The 17,697-nt window shown below is 44.8% G+C and overlaps 1 protein-coding gene across 4 annotated transcripts in view; it reads right to left on the reverse strand.

The window, feature by feature from the left end:
• The window catches only part of LOC148040881 (uncharacterized), a 164,702-nt gene that overhangs the window by 112,959 nt on the left and 34,046 nt on the right, over positions 1–17,697 (reverse strand). For all 4 annotated transcript variants that reach the window (XM_087672836.1, XM_087672809.1, XM_087672739.1 and 1 more), the window contains exon 7: positions 1,673–1,857. In XM_087672836.1, the coding sequence (XP_087528962.1) occupies positions 1,673–1,857 (185 nt within the window). The remainder of the gene's footprint in view (positions 1–1,672; positions 1,858–17,697) is intronic.

The raw sequence follows: 17,697 nt of genomic DNA on the forward strand, positions 1-17,697 counted from the left end.
CCAACTAGTCTGTTGAGCACATACACTTCGTTGTAATCAGCCTTCCGAGTAATATAATTAGCCACATTTTACTTGCAAAAAAAAAAACAATAAATGCTCCTCCCATGTGCCCTTTCCTCCTCAACAAGTGATACGAGTGTCAATATATAAACAAGCGTAGTGAACACATCCTAGAACCTGTCCAAAAAAGCTTTGTGAGGCTGTCATCTTCTTTTCCAGAACAGGCAGTTTCTTGCTGCTTTTCTAGTATCATAGTATCCCTACGTTTGATTTACAGTTGTTCTAAATTTATGTTAGACATCATATCTGCCTGCAATTCTCACATTTCAAGCTATTGTATATATTTATCTTATTTTTTAGTGCACTGAAATGCCCACTTCAAATACGTTGGTGCACTAAAATATTGAATTATGTCTAGAGTACAATCCTCAGTTCTACATGTCTTTCATATGTAACTTCAATCAGGGTTCATACACACAAGGGTTTCAGACACAAACGATGTAGCTTTCCCCATGCAGACTGCTATGCCTAGAGCAAGACATTTGGGAGAAGACTCGGACACAACACGCTATGTTAAGAGGAGAATATACATGTCTGGTCTATGAATAGGGTATAGTGGGGCAGCTTGGGAGGAGCTTATGTTCCGTGGTAGAGGTCAAAATCTCTGGCAGCTTCTAGGCAGTCTCTGAGAAAGTTTTTCTCTAGTGTCGTGCATGCTTAGGACATGCTCAAAACAACCCAAACATTAAAGCATTGAAGGACTCTAGTGGTTGGTTTTGAAGGGCATTAAAGCATTGCCAAATCCAACTGTATAAATTGAAGATAAATCATTTCCTATCACTCAAACCACATGCAGCACCAATAGCCATCCACCTTTGCAAATGCTGCTCCATTCGGGTGTTGAAGAGGTTGTGCGAGATTCTTTCTAAAGATCAAGTGAGAAAATATGTGTAGAAAGAGAGAAAAACAGAAATATGCCAGCTATGAGTAGATGAAGATGATGATAAAGGGGAGGAGGGACAAGGAAGATGCCTGAAAACAGATGCTGTCCGACTGAGGGCAGCAGCGGACAAATGCTGGATGGCTATGACTATATGCACTTCTAGCCTGACAACACTGTTCACAAACGAGATACAGCTCATTCATTGATAGATGGTTTATGCATACACACAATAGGACACTCCACATGAACAGACCTATGCATGATACTTGTACGTATTGGAATTTTACATGTATGCATGCTCTAAATTACTTTTCTTATCTAAATCTAGGCTCAAATGCATCTGATGCAGGTTAAATGCTTCACACTCAAACACATAATTCTCAAGTGAGGTGTTATTCTCACGGAAGATGACATGAGCTGGTGGCAGTTTTTAAATGGTGTCTGGCATGATATCTAAATCAAATGAAAAAAGAAGTAAACAAGGTTTCATTTCCTGCCTTTCTTTTCCACATCTTATGTGTCCTCTTATTATGTCTGGTTTACATACGTCCAAGACATTCTTTTCTCCACATCAAAGTGGTGTGAGATGCTAGTAGTCTAGTTTTGATTTAAACTTAAATAATTGCACACATGTAACTAATTCTCAGCATTATCACCAGGCTTCATTCAACCTCAAACACAAATAGACAATGAAAAATAGCCTTCCTTTAAAGATAAGGATTAGCATGCCTGAGATTCAACAATTAGGATAAAGACCCCATGGGATCTGCTGCTTTCTGCATTCATTGCTGTTGCACCCACATGGCGGTTTAGTGAACCCCGCTTTAGCACTTCATATGTAGCTTCCGGTGTTTGAACTTCTACTTCCTGAAGTCCTTCTACATACATTCCTATTTTTGCATCCTCATGGATCACTGGAAGATAACAAAGCATTGAAATTTGTAAAATAAGTACTCCACTGTTTTGTCTAAATCCAGGTGACTGATTTACTTAAAACAAGTCAAAAGTTTGTGGCAGTGAAAGTATCATATCCTCCAAGAAGATTGCTCCAGCTCAGTTTTTATCTGTGCAAGAGGCCAGAGCTACAGATACACATATGAGAATATTCTATTAAAAATATATTCTAAAAAACCCAAGGTAAAATACAAAGTACAAAAAGTCCCGTAAAGGACTGCTATGTTTATCACAATGATTGAGTGAGTAATCAATCTGGTGAGTTGCAATGCCAGATCGTGTGAGGCCCGAAAGGAAACAACTATATTCCTTGTCAAAAGCGTGGGTGTGGCTAGTTTATTAGCTTTTACTCAAAAATTAATTCCAATCACTCCTCCAAAAAGGTCAAAGATAATGGAGTCGTGAGATTTAGCTAAGTATTTAGATGCGGTTAACTATTTGGACTGCCTCCCCATGCAGCTTTGGTTGCTACTAGATCCATCTACACCCATGCTGCCCACCTGCCTCCTTGTATCATGCCCTCTCCTCAAACATAGCCCCATCCCCCCCTTCCCATTCAATGCCATGCCTCCCCCCGCTCTACCTCCTCTATTCACCTTCTACCCTCCCTACTAAGTCCCCTCCTTGTCTTTGCACCCACCCCCTCTTTCACTCGCTCATTGTCATCCCTTATCCCATCTAAAAAACGCCTCATGTCTACCAACTTCACTACCTCCCATTTCCATCGTGAAGCTAGCATTGTCACCACCATGCCCTCTTCTTCTCACACAACATTCCTTGTCCTTGCAGATAACAACCCTCATTAGAAGTGTAGGGGTCATCGGCGTGTGACAGTGCACATACGAGAAGTTTGGATACAAGAATTCTGCAGACAAAGAACTCTCGGGAAGGGAAGCAATCAACACAAAAGTCTAGAGACAGAGAAGTATGGAGAGAAGACTTGAGACTAACAAAGACATCAAAGAGAGAGAGAGAGAGAGAGAAAGAGAGAGAGCGGCATATTGTGAGGCTTAAGGGCCTCTTGTATTGGCAGTTAGCTCTTCTCCATCGTTCTGATTTGCTCTCTACGGAGGACTTCCGTCCTTGGCATATAGCAATTTCCTCCGCATCCTTGCCATGAAATTGTAACTTGTAGTACTTAGCACCTCTTCACATGATGGCTTGGATTGTCGTCATGTATCTTGTAATCAAGTAATCTTGTATTTTTTTCGTAATTAATACAATTACCTTTTACGAAAAAAAAAAAAAAGAATAGGAATCACAACTCTTTATACAAAGAAAGAGAGAGGGAGGTGAGATGATCAAGCGATGGCGACCTGACCCTTTGCATTGACTCTCTCGAGGCCTGAACACCTGCGCAATCCTGCTCTGTGTCAGCACACACACACACACACACACACACACACAGAAGCGATGGGAATGTCGTCGCCTGTGCGCCTAGCCCTACCGCCGCCTGTTTGACCTGCGGATCGCTGCCCCAGCTGTCGCCTCGACCTGCGCGCCCTGTCAGACTGCCCCGTTGATGCCTGAAGTCTGCCCGCCTGATCCGCCTCCGGTCGCTTGCTCTGGGTCAGCATGCAGCGCCTGTTTAAACTGCCCCGTCGACGCCTGACATGTGCCTGACCCGTCGACGCCTGGCCCGTCGACGCCTGACCTGTGCAGCGTGCTCCGCCTGTGGTCGCCTGCTCTACGTCAGCATGCAGGGCTGAGGCAGCCGTGTTGTGCTCGACATCAGACCTGCTCATCACTGCTTGCCACCAGACCTGCTCGCCATCAGACCTGCTCGTCAGACCTGCTCATCATCAGTCCTGTCCGCCATCAGACCTGCCCGCCATCAGACCTGCTCGCCATCAGACCCGCCCGCTGTCTGACCTGTCCGCCATCGCCTGTCAGCCGCCTGTCAACCAACGTTGTGCTCGTACCAGATAACAGCTTGTCTGTGACAGTTTTCCACAGGGCGCACAGATCTCTTCTTCATCCTAGCGAGAGTCAGCATCCACCGTTCGATCCTGAGCCTGCGCCCCTGGATTCTGCAACTTGCGCCTCATGCAATCTAGTCCGGCGCACGGAGACAGAGCAGCCCTGCCTTTACACACACACACACACACACACACACACACACACACACACAGAGCGACAGTGAGAGAGCAAGAGAGTGAGAGACAGAGAGAGAGGACAGAAGCATGGCTGGGCTGGATATGGCTTTTATCGACCAGACGGTGGCAGCCCTTGGTCAGGATTCGGATACAGAGGAACCGGAGGATATGGTTCCTTGCACAGAGGAGATGCCTCCTGGTTTTGACTTTCCGCCTACGGACAAACACTCCAAGCATACTTCCGACGAGACAATGGGTCATCAGGAACGTTCCTATGCGTAGGTTGCCTCTGATTCTGTGGATTCGCAGGAGATTGACTGGGAGCATTTGCTGGAGTTTGCCAATACTCTGCTTGGCGATTATGTCCAGCATAATCATGAAGCTTTTTCTGACTCAAGAACTGAAGAAGTTCTGGAAGCCACGGTGGACCCGAAAACTGTCTTGCGCTCTTTTTCGGTGTTTTATGACCGTGCGGTTATACTCTTCTTCACTGGCAGGATCCCAGTGCTTTCTCATATTTGCTAGTGGCTGCACCATTTACTACAAGGGGAGTGTGTTAAGGAGATCTTTGTTGGGCCCCGAGGCTTCTATGAGGTGCTGCTGAAATCAGAAAAGCATCGGGCTGAGCTTCTGTCCAAACTGCCATTGTTCTTTGACCGCCGTTTGGTCCATGTTGTGCCATGGCACCCCATGGTAGACTTTCAGCGCCTGCTTCAACATGAATGCCCTGTGTGGGTTGAAGTAGAAAATTGTCCGGTTGTTTATTGGCCATTGTTAAAGGATGCCATGGGGCCATTGTGGGAATGGTGCTCGTTCCCCCAAGCCTAAGGGCCATGAATCGAAACCGTTTGTGTATGTTATGGAACACTGCCAGGAAAAGGCTTGCGTGGCTTCGCCTTAATTGCTCTAGCATGCATCCTTTGCACTTTCGCTTGAAATGGGGCAACTTTGCAAGACAGTGCTTTTCGTGTGGAAAATTGGGGAATTTTATGGCCGAATGCCCAGAGAGGCAACCATCTTCAGATGATGCGCTTGTTGTGCTACCTATGGATGACATGGTGCTTGATGCTCCGTCACAGGAGGCCACCCAGCCACCTAATGTTTTGGATAAAGGTAAACAACAGGTCCTGGGTTTGGATTCCCGTAGCAATGACTAGCTAGAGGCACGTCCAAAAAAAGGTAAAAAGTTGGATGCTGGCCTAACAGATTCTGGGCCTAATGTTTCACAGGATTCCGTGCGCACATATATGCGTAGGAAAGAAATGTTCTCTTCACAGCATATTGCACGTACTATGGTTCCTCCTGCTCCCCGTAATCAGTCTACGAGGAAAGTATATACAGACGGTCCAAAGGGCCCACCTGCTATGTTGGCGTTCGATACTAGAGGTAATGTGATTACACCTTCGGATCATCGTTATCCCCGTTCCACTCCCAAGGCAGTGGATATTCCATCTACCTCTAAAGCGGGCCACCAGAATTCTTTTGCTGTGTTAGCTGATTTTCTAGATGAAGGTATTCTTGACATTCTAGCAAAAAAAGGTTAAATCGAGGCAAGCAGTGCCTCGTTCCTGATTTTCTTTTTGAAGATATATGAAGATAGCCACGTGGAATGTGCGAGGCATTTGTTCTCGCCATAAACAACATGCCATGTGGACTGTCTTGCATGAGAATCAGTGGGATGTCCTGTGTGCGGTGGAGCACAAGAGTCACGGTGAAGCAGGAAAAGTTGTGTATTGCCATGGGTTTCGCTTGTTTTATGCAGAGACACATGCTATGCACTATTCTGGCGTGCTTATGATTGTCCATGAGAAATACCAGCCTATTCTTGAAGGCCTTATCAAACTGCTTCCAAAGGTTCCTTCGCCGTCAATGTTGCAACATTGGAGACCAATTTCTTTGATGGGTTCGATGTATAAAATCTTTTCCAAAGTGCTGGCGAATCGGCTCCACAAGCACCTTCCAGCTATTGTGCATCCTCTTCAATATGATTTCATTAAGGACCGCAACATTCTGCATAATATCTTACATGTGCAAATAGCTATTGACTATGCAAGGCACTCTAGTCAGGAAGTGGTATTGATTCAATTGGATCTGGAAAAGGCTTTTGACTATTTAGACTGGTCTTTCATTGCAGAACTTATGTCTGCGATGGGTTTTGGTACTCGATGTCCCAATTGATCTACACCATTAGTGCTGCCGGTTCTTCGCGAGTTATGCTCAATGGTGGTGTTACAAAGCCATTTGTCCTTGCACGCTCGGTGAGACAGGGTTTCCCTTTGAGTCCTCTCTTCTTTGCCCTAGCAACCCACCCGGTTCTTTCAATGCTATCTTCAATGGTAGCTTCTACTCAGCTGGCCAGATTGTCTTTTCCTTTGGGACAACACTTCATTAGCCAATCTTTGGCTGATGATAGCTTTATGATTTTGCGTACAGACAAGGACAACATTCGCAAGGCATTAGATGTTTGGACGCTCTTTGGTCATGCTTCTGGTCTTTGTATCAATGCCTTCAAATCAGCCATTCTCAATTGCACGGAGTCCGATTTACAGTCCTTGGACTGGCAGGGTCAAGTTGTTCCCCGTGGCTCCATTGTCAGGCATCTTGGGTATCCGTTGGGTGTTGATGTTCGGCCAAAGAAACTACTGGAGTGGATTTCACAGAAACAGGCAACTAAGTTTATGTATTGGAAGTCGCAAGCGTGGCCTTTCCATGTCCGCCTCAAAGTGGCTCAAACAATTATGCTTCCAATGCTCACATATTTCTTGCCATTGCTGCCGTGGACTCCTACTACTTTGAAGGCTCTCACCCGCCCCATTTGTTTCATGTTATGGAAGAAGGATTCATTGCATGCAGGTATTTCATGGATTTCGTTCGTGGTCACATACATGTACCCCCAAACGCCTGGGTGGTGGAGCTATTTTGGATGCCGAAACTCATATGCTGGCACTTCGTTGGTCTCTTTTTCGCTCCATGTGTGTGTGGATCATCACCCGTGGGCCATTATAGCCCGTTATTTTCTTAAGGACAGCAGGCTTCGGCATGGTAATACCCAACTTCGGAGCTGCTGGTGGCATGTCCTTAATGTAGACTCTCGGTTTTCCAATCCGTAATCCTTTCTATTACTGCATTTGGTCGGCTCCTGGAAGGTGGTGCTCCCTTGTGTGATTGTCTATATCAGGGATTACTATCTGCAAATCTTCATGAACTGTGTAAATAGGGGTCTTGGGCTATAAACCCTTCACTCTTGCCAACACTAGTTGTGAGGTTTCTACTATGAGATAATTCCTCTTCTGGTACTTAAGTCTTGTACTTTGTCTGATATTGTACATCAAGAATGTATATAAATATTTTCCTTCAATCTTGATGTTGATTGGGAACATCAGGAAGAACTGGTTCTTCTTCATTTCCTGCAACAAATTCCCAATATCCTTTTCCCATAAGGAAATTCGTCATTCTAAACTTCCATGCTTGGAAGTTGTTCTTGTCAAGCTTTTCAGTTACAATCTGTGAAAGAGAATCAGACGCCATTACAGAATCCTGCAAAAAATTCTGTCACTGCCAAAAGGCGCGTTGGCATCCAGCGGAGGACCGCTTGCATACTAACTCTTTTCAACTGGAATTGTTGGCAGTCTCGAGATTACTTTCATGGGAAGACAAACATGAGCTCAGACCAAAATTTAACCGCATGGCCCGTTTGGGTGTGACTTCAGTTGCGGATGCCACCCTTGCCAGTCGTAATGTCTTCATATCGTTTCGTACTGCCAGGAGACTTTTCAGAATCCCGCATGGATACCGTGATTTATGGGAATAGCTCTTGTTAGTGCTTCAGAGTAGGCAACCCTTTCCTGCCCTTGCTGTGGATCGTCCTTGGCAGGACTGGGACCTTGCAGGCCGGTTGAGTCTAGAAAAGGCCTCTGCTAATCAGGTGTATCATATTCTGATTAAAGATCATCAATGGCTGGGTGTTAAAGCTAATACTGTATGGGGATTGCGGAAATCTCAGTCATGGTGGAAGGCAACTGTGATGGAGGGCTGGTTGAATAAGACACCTTTCAAATGTAAGGTCTTTCTTTGGCGGGTGATGATTGGTGGTCTTCCTCTTGCCTTGGCCCTTTCCAAGCGTCAAATCTCGAGCTGCAATTGTTTCTTCTGCACCACTACTGTGGAATCGACCTGACATCGATTTATTTCTTGCCCGCATGCTAAGAATATCTGGTCGCTCTTGTCACAGGTTTGGAATGCCTTTCTTTTTTATTAGGCCTCTAATGTACCGAGACACATTGCTAGGCTTAAAGGTCTCTTGCATTGGCAGATAGATCTCATTTGGCACTCGGACTTGCTCCCTCGGGAGGACTTACTTCCCTGGCATATGGCAATTTCATCTGGGTCTTGGCCATGACTTGTGTACCTTTTTCGTGGCTTAGTACTGGGATTTTACACACGTTAGCTTAGAGCCCTCGTGTATCTTGTAATCATGTAAACTTGTACTTTTTTTCGTAATTAATACAATTACCTTTTACGAAAAGAGAGAGAGAGAGAGAGACGTACACCTCTGGAGAGAAGTACAAAGTAGAGGCAAAGCAAGAAGTCCAAGGAAAGAGGAGAGAGAAAGCAAAGTCTAGAGAGAAGAAGTACGAGAGATAAATATGGAGACAAGGGGCTAGATACAAGAAGTTTGGAAGAAAGAGGAGAGAGAAGGGAAGTCTAGGGAGCAGAGGGAAGCAAGCATTCTAGAGACAAGAATGAGAAGAGAGAGATCGCAATACCTAAGTGGATAGAGACAGAAGTACCCAAGTTTGCAAGAGCATAATTCTATTAGCATAAAATGATGGCTTGATACATTGGTTGCCTCCCCTCTCTTTCTATAACTGAACACGGGGAAGGGCAAAAGATATTCATACAATATCAATATTTAGAGACTTGGAACAAGTCAGTACGAGAGAGAAATATGGAGACAAGGGGCTAGATACAAGAAGTTTGGAAGAAAGAGGAGAGATAAGGGAAGTCTAGGGAGAAGAGGGAAGCAAGCATTCTAGAGACAAGAATGAGAAGAGAGAGATCGCAATACCTAAGTGGATAGAGACAAAAGTACCGAAGTTTGCAAGAGCACAATTCTATTAGCATAAAATGATGGCTTGATACATTGGTTGCCTCCCCTCTCTTTTTATAACTAAACACAAGGAAGGGCAAAAGATATTTATACAATATCAATATTTAGAGACTTGGAACAAGTCTCTAAATATTGATATTGTTCCAAGTCTCTAAATATTGATATTGTATGAATATCTTTTGCCTTCTTTATGCATTTGGACTTGCACTCGTGAGTGACGATTTCGGGAAGATACTTGGACTTTTTGGTTTTAGAAGAAGAGGGGCAAGAGAAGATGGCAATAGGAAAGAGATATGTTCAATAACATAAGTTAAAAGGCATGTAGAAGAAAAAGTAAATTATTTGGAGTTACTTTTCTTGTTTTGTCATATGGGAGGAGAAGGTGTGGAACAAAGATAAAGATAGTGATGAAAGAAGTTTTAGAGCTTAAGAGTGGAAAGAGGTGAGATTTTTCTAAGAGATTTTGTGCATGACTATGAACAACTAGATCTGTGATATTAATGCAGGGAAGACAATTAGCGGCTCTAATGGTTCCTTGGGAAGGGTGACCATGATGGCGATGGTCTCAAACTCGAGATTTTGACCTTCGAGGAGTTGAAGACGCTCAAGCGTGTATTTTTTGCAAAGTCTTTCATCAAGAGGGGAAAGTTTAGATGTGAGAGTATTGAGCTATGCAAGTGAAAAAGGAGAAGCGTAGTGGGGATGGATGGAGGAGAGAATAGAAGGGGGGTGATCTACAAATGTGTAGGTGGAACTTGGCTGAGAAGAGGATATTCAACATACCTACTCCAAAGGGGGATTTCGTTGGGAGTCTATTCAAGCTTATCGGCGAGACTATCGATACATCTCGTTTAGTATCACTACTTGTGCTTGTTGAAGTGTCCGTGGAGAAGCTAGCCTCATCGTCATCTTGATGGGATGAAGAACTTGAGGATGTTGAAGTGTGGGGAGAGATTTGTGAGAGGGCAGCCAATAGTTTTTGTGTTGGACCAATTAGACAAGGCAAGACGAATATCAAATAAGCATGATTAGGGTAAGTGTTAGGTTGAAGAGAAAGGCCAATGTCAAGCATGCTTGCAAAACGAACACCCTCAATGGTGGCATGGGTGTATAGAGAACAGGCGAAGACCATGTGACCTATGGGAGAGCTGGGAAGTGCCACCGAAAGTGTAGACGGAGATGTCTAATGGCCTAAAGAGACTATTAGAGCTGCCATAGATGACATGGGAGCTGCATTGAGAGTGCCTCGGATGGCTCCACAGGTATGTTGGGTATTTTACTCACACCTTACTTACGCCTACGCTCATATGGGAGTGTCGGTGATCAGTAGGACACTGGGGCACTTTTTACTCTCGGTAGGAGAGGTTTTTTCCCCCAGACTTATGGTCTTATTATCGTATGTACTTATGTGCTTATGTTACACACATTTAGGCACTTAGTGTGTGTCGGGTGTGAACACCCCCCTACAACCCTAAGGTTTAAGGGTTGTACTTTGTACTTTCAGATTACACTCATTCAGTCTATTCTCTTGGGTGTCGTGCTTCAACTCTGTCTCTCTCACTCTCACACTGTCTACAGAATCTGGCTGTACCTCGATCCTCTGCTCTCACATTTGGTATCAAAGCACAGTTCTAATCTTAGCTTCTGCCTGCAACGTGCAGTCCTGACCGCACCCGAGCCACCTCTGTTCTGCGTCTGCTCCTCGTCGTCAGCCTCCAGTGCCAGTTCAGTGCAGCTCCACCAGTACCCTGCTCGTCAGCAATGTCAGCCTCCAGTGCCAGTTCAGCGCAGCTCCACCAGTACCCTGCACGTCAGACGCCAAGGCTCCACGTCGTCCGCCAGGGCCTCGTTTCCTGCAGGCAGAGGCAACGCCCGCTCGTGACCACGAACTGCCCGCCGTTTGTGACCACGAACTGCCCGCCTGCCCGCGTCAGACTCGCGACTCATCAGCCCGCCAGACGACCACGTCAGGTGACCACGTCAGCCTCTCCTGCGCCAAACTGCCCGCCTACGTTCACACGCCAGTCTGCTCCACGTCAGGTGCAATTTTAAACATTTATTTTTTAATTTCAGCCCAGAACATAGTTCTGGAAGCGGAGGTTCACACGCGGCAACACAGAGCAAGTGCAAGGATAAATTTCATGCAAATTTTTAGACAGGATCGTCACACATTTTGGGGCTTTTGTGTATTTGGAGGACAGTTGCATTTGGACTGCTGATATAGTCACAGAAAGACTGTTTTTGACGGAAATTTGGCAAAAATTTTGGGGATTTTGACATAACAGTGTTGCACTGCACTGTTTGCACCTTGGGAAGCGTGCAATAAAAGACAGTTTTCTGACAGAGTACGCCCTTGCACATTAATTGCAAAAACGTATTTGCTGCAATTTCTGGAAATTTGCAGATTTCCAGTTCATACTGCTTTGACATTGCTCATTTTGTCTTTGGAAATTTGTCATCATGGCAAATCAGGGGGGTGATGTTTTTACGTATGTATCCAAGGAGGACAGACTGGACGGAAACAACTATTCCCTTTGGTCATTTATGATGAAAAATGTATTAGTGGCCAAGAATTTATGGGATTATGTCAGTGGAGAGGAAACTCGGCCGGGAGTTGTAGCTCCCGCTACTCCTCCTCCCCATGGCGCACGTGGACAACGGGGACCTCAGCCCGCTCCACCTCAGCCACTTCCTCCAAGAATTGCAGCTCAAAAAGCTTGGGATACCCGTGATGCACAGGCCTTGTCGCTGATTGCTCTGGCAGTTCAGCGGTCCATCATACCTCATATCCGTTCGGCATCTTCTTCACGAGATGCATGGTTGACTTTGGAGCATATGTTTGCAGGAAAAAATGAGACACGGATCTCTTTCTTAAAGAAAGAGTTGAAAACTCTGAAGATACATGATGGTGATTCTATGCAGGATCACTTAAACAAGATTCAGGACTTGAGGGAGCAGCTCATGAATGTAGATGAGTATTTTTCGGATGCACAGTTGATATCCACCACCTTGAATTCCCTACCTCCTTCGTACTTGTCTTTTCATACTGCATTGAACCTCACCATGAGGATTACTGAGCACCCACTCACTTTTATTCAGCTGGTTAGCTTGCTTCTAGAGGAGGAGCAAACACGGAAAAATAGTGGTGTGGATGCTATAGTCTCTGAGCAGGCTTTTGTGGCAAGACAGAAAGGCAAGAACAGCAAGGTGAAAAATGCTCCACAGAGTTCTAGCACTTCGGGCACATCGCAGAATCAGTCACAAGGGGGGACGCAAGCAAAGAAAGGAAAATATCATTATTGTAAGAAGCCCGGCCACTATATCACTGAGTGCAAAAAGCGCATTGCCAAAGAGAAGAAGAAGGAGTCAGGAATGTCTGTTTCTACTACTCCTTCCACTACTAGTGAGTCCGCGTCCTTTGTTGTGGACAGGGACTATTGTTTTTACACTTGCAGTTATGACATCTCTTGGGCCGATAGAGCACTTAGCTCTACAGAGGATGCTGACACTTGGTTCTTTGACAGTGGTGCTTCTAGACATATCACATCTCGCAGAGATTTGTTTGCTTCAGTTAGCGCAACTCCCGTTGGGAAATCGGTACAGTGTGCCAATAATGCATCATACCCTGTTCCTGGTATTGGGGAGATTCAGCTCACAGCCATTGATGGCTCTATTCTCCGCCTGCAGGATGCTTTGTTTGTGCCTGGAATAAAGAAGAATTTGCTTTCTATTTCTTCTTTGGCACGTTGTGGTATGCAAGTCACTTTTGATAATGACCGTTGCATGGTTCGAGAAAAAGAATGCATGACATTGGTCTTGACAGGATCTTTGTGTCATGGTTTATATGAGTTGGATGCTCTTTCAGTAGATCAGTCAGCATACTTGACATCCACTCTTACTCCTGCTATGATACAAGCGGAGTTATGGCATGCTCGTTTAGGGCATGTAAACTTTGGCAGCTTGATGCTTTTACAACGTACTCAGATGTTGGATGGCTTACCTCTCTTGGAGAGACCTCCTGAGCACTTATGCGAGGGATGCATTTTGGGGAAAATGCATCGTTTCTCATTTCCTCGTAATGTTGCTTTCAGGGCAACAACCAGATTGCAGTTGGTGCATTCAGAAGTTTGTGGGCCTATGCAGACCATGTCATTGGGTGGTTGTTATTATTTTGTGACATTCATTGATGACTTCACACGTTTTTGCTGGGTCTATTGTTTGAAAAAGAAGTCAGAAGTGTATGATGCATTTTTGGCTTTCAGTGCACTTGTTGAAAACCAATCTGGATGCCACATTAAGACTCTCCGTTCGGACCGAGGGGGGGAATGCATGTCCTCTATGCTGAATTCTTTTTTGCAGCAGAAGGGCATAGTACATCAGTATACTACAGCTTATACTCCACAGCAGAATGGGGTAGCAAAGAGGAAAAATCGGTCACTCATGGAGATGGCCAGATGTATGCTGAAGGCAAAGAGCTTGCCTCATAGTTTTTGGATGGAAGCAGTCATGTGTGCTTGCCATATTTTGAACAGATGCCCTATCAAAGCCTTGAAGACCATCACACCATTTGAGGCTTGGAACAGCCGTAAACCTTCTGTTGGTCACTTTCGTACCTTTGGGTGTCTTGCAAATGCCCATATTCCACAGGTACTTAGAAGAAAATTAGACAACAAGGCTGTTAAGTGCATTTTTATGGGATATAGCAATGAGAGCAAAGGCTACAGACTCTATGATCCCGTTACTAAGAAGGTTTTTGTCAGCAGGGATGATGTGTTTTATGAAAAATCAGAATTATCCTTGGCTGGTTTGGACACATATCAAGCTGCCCGTGATGTTTTTGAAGGGCTGCTGCCCATTACTTTTGGTGATTCAGCTGGAGGTTCACAAAATGAACCTAATGTTCAGCCAGCTGCTCCTATGGATAGTGCAGAAATTCAGCCATTGGCTGATCGGAATATTCAGCATCATCCTGAAACAGAAATTCAGCAAGAGCTTGCACACAGCCAAGATGCTAGACAGCTACCTAGATGGTTTTTGCAGACTATGCAAGATAGTCCTTTGGATGCACCCATGGCTGGTCGTACTAGAAGGCAAACTCGTTTGCATGATTCAGCACATACTATGGAGTTTATTATGGCAGCAAGTACTTTTGATAATGAAGAGCCTGAATGTTATGAGGATGCACAACACAGTGTGCATTGGAAGGCAGCCATGCAAGCTGAATTAGATTCTATTACTAAGAATCAAACTTGGGATTTGGTGTCCTTGCCATTTGGGAAGAAAGCCATTGGAACAAAATGGGTCTACAAATTGAAAAGAAAAGCAGATGGATCCATTGATAAATACAAGGCACGGCAGCTAAAGGCTAGGCACAGAAAAAGGGCATTGATTATGAGGAGACATTTGCTCCTACTTCCCGTATGACGACCATCAGGTCTATGATTGCTTTGGCTGCACATTATGGTTGGACAGTCCATCAGCTAGATATCAAGACTGCATTTTTGCATGGGGAACTTCAGGAGGAAGTTTATGTACAGCAGCCCATTGGTTTTGCAGTTGAAGGCTCAGAAAATTTGGTATGCAAGCTCAAAAAGGCACTATATGGTTTAAAACAAGCTCCTAGAGCTTGGTATGAAAAGATAGATGCTTTCTTGCTTGGTCAAGGGTTTCTAAACAGTTCATCTGAGTCTACCCTTTACGTATGTAAAGAAGGGGGATCTATGCTGATTTTATGTCTTTATGTTGATGACCTTTTGCTCAATGGAACACATGCTAATCAGATTTCAGCATTCAAACAAAATTTGCAGCAAACTTTTGACATGTCTGACTTCGGAGTTTTGCATTACTACTTGGGCATCCAGTTCATACATAATGCTCGAGGTATTGGGTTATCACAGTCACGGTAGATTGGGCAACTTCTTGAGAAATTTGGCTTACAGGATTGCAAGCCAGTTACTACTCCCATGGAACCTGGACTGAAACTGTCATTACATGATGACAGTGATTTGTTTGATATACATACGTATGCTCCTACAGTTGGATGTCTTATCTATCTATGCAATACTAGGCCGGACATACAGTTTGCAGTTTCAGCCTTGAGCAGGTATATGCATCAGCCACGTATGTCACATTGGCAAGCTGTCAAGCGTGTTTTCCGCTACTTGCAGGGTACTCGTTCTCTTGGGTTGCTTTATGCCAAGGGGGGACCACTGCATTTACATGCTTATAGTGATTCTGATTGGGCTGGTGATTATGATACACGTCACTCTACTAGTGGCAATTGTTTCTTTCTTGGCACTTCTTGCATTTCTTGGCTTAGCAAGAAACAATCCACTGTTGCCACATCGTCATGTGAAGCTGAATACAAGGCAGCTTTCACCACCACAGCTGAATGCGTATGGCTTAGACGCTTGCTAGCTGATTTGGATGTATATGTTACTGAGCCTACTCTTTTGTTCATTGACAGTCAGAGTGCCATTGCAGTGGCACGGAACCCAGTGTTTCATGCTCGCACGAAACACATTGAGATTCACTATCACTTTGTCAGAGAGAGGCTACATGCAGGTGATATCAGCCTTGTCTATTGTCCTACCACCAGTAATGTGGCAGACATCTTCACCAAAGCTCTTCCTCGTGACAAATTTGAAGCATTTCGCGATGCTTTAAATTTGATATCCTTTGGTGGCGGATGATCCTTGTACTCTTGATCACTCTTCACTCCAGGGGGGTTTGTTGGGTATTTTACTCACGCCTTACTTACGCCTACGCTCATATGGGAGTGTCGGTGATCAGTAGGACACTGGGGCACTTTTTACTCTCGGTAGGAGAGGTTTTTTCCCCCAGACTTATGGTCTTATTATCGTATGTACTTATGTGCTTATGTTACACACATTTAGGCACTTAGTGTGTGTCGGGTGTGAACACCCCCCTACAACCCTAAGGTTTAAGGGTTGTACTTTGTACTTTTAGATTACACTCATTCAGTCTATTCTCTTGGGTGTCGTGCTTCAACTCTGTCTCTCTCACTCTCACACTGTCTACTGAATCTGGCTGTACCTCGATCCTCTGCTCTCACAAGGTAGTGCGATGGGGCTTGTTTACGACTACATGGCACCCTAAAGACAACTTGTCTGCACATGTGCTCTTTTTTTTTCCTTTTTCATTTTCTTCCTTTCTTTCCTCCTCCTTCCTCTTCACCCTTTATTTCTTTCTTTCTTTCTTTCTTCTCTTTTTCTGTCCTTTTTTTTCGGGGGCCAAGGGCCGGGGAGGGGGGATGTGCAGGCGGCAATGTGTGCGGCCGGTCACCCAAGGCCAAGGCAGGTCAAATCTTTGGGTTGGGAGCAAGGTGGTCGGTCGGGTTAGAGAGAAGGGCAAGGAGGGCACACAAGTGGGTTAGTGGCAAGGTAGGGCACATGGGGAGTTAAGGTAGGCTTGAGTAGGGACAAGGCGGGGGGCAAGGTAGGGGTAGGCAGTATGGATCAAGTAAGCATAGGGCATAGTGGGGGCAGCTCAGCAAAAGGGCAAGGCATGCTGGGGGCAGGTCAAGGATAGGGTAGGAGGGCAAGGTGTGTTGCTTCCAAGTCGAGTAGAGAGATGTGTGGACCAAGTGTAACCCTTTTTTTCTTTTTTCTTTTTGGTTTTTTGTTTGGTTTTTGTTTCCTTCTTTTTTCCCTTTCTTTTCATTTTCAATTTTTTCATCTTTTTCTCTCTTCTTTCTTTTTGGTTTTTTTAATTTTCTATTTTTAATAAATAAAAGCAGGACACATGCGCATGCATATACAAGGTATCAAGGCGAAGTGATAGACATACTCTCAAAAGTAACACAGAGAGATTCGACATATAATATGGCAAGGCAACTATTTAGAGAGAGAGAGAGAGACAGAGACAGAGAGAGTATATTAACGTCTCTAAAAGGCCAATGTGGCCTATGAGACCAAAGCAATACATACAATGATGGTGTGTTTCTCATCTGGAACGAGAAAAGATGAAAAACATGCCTATAAGACTGAAAAAATGAAATAGTGTCCTATAAATGGGAAACATGTCAATGATCTAAAAGTGAAAGTACAAAAAGGAAAACTCTCCATCAATGAGATGTTTGTCCTCTAAAGAGGTGTATCTCTGCATGGCTGAGGCGTCTCGGCATCTGTCTCCTGTGGCGCTCAATGATGGCTTTAATTTGTCTATGGTGTGGATGTCTAGGCCTTCGTCCGAGTGGACGTGGGTGCCTAGACCAGCTAAGTGCCACTACTCTATCCAAAGGGACACCTACAGAAGATGAGGGTCCAATGATGATGTACTCCTGTAGGATGTGTGGCAGCAGTAGTGGTATCTGCCATACTCTATCGTGTATCAGTGAAAAAGTCAATGGCTGCTCTCTGTATATGTGAGCCGAGCTGTGGAAGCCTCCTACTCCGTAGAATTGTTGCTCTGCGCCTCTGGAGCTCCAAGAGGAAGAATCCCAAGCATCTCTGATCCTCAAACTGCATGATCGGTCTCAAGGGTCCAAAACCCTCTCGAAACAAACAGTGGTATCTACCTCGTATATCATAATATACAGTGCATCAGCAGATGTAGTGTTCCTCTGTCTCTGG

This window comes from Lygodium microphyllum, chromosome 1 (genome assembly GCF_053477565.2).
Source record: "Lygodium microphyllum isolate KBCC chromosome 1, Lygodium_microphyllum_v1.1.10, whole genome shotgun sequence".
Taxonomy (NCBI): domain Eukaryota; kingdom Viridiplantae; phylum Streptophyta; class Polypodiopsida; order Schizaeales; family Lygodiaceae; genus Lygodium; species Lygodium microphyllum.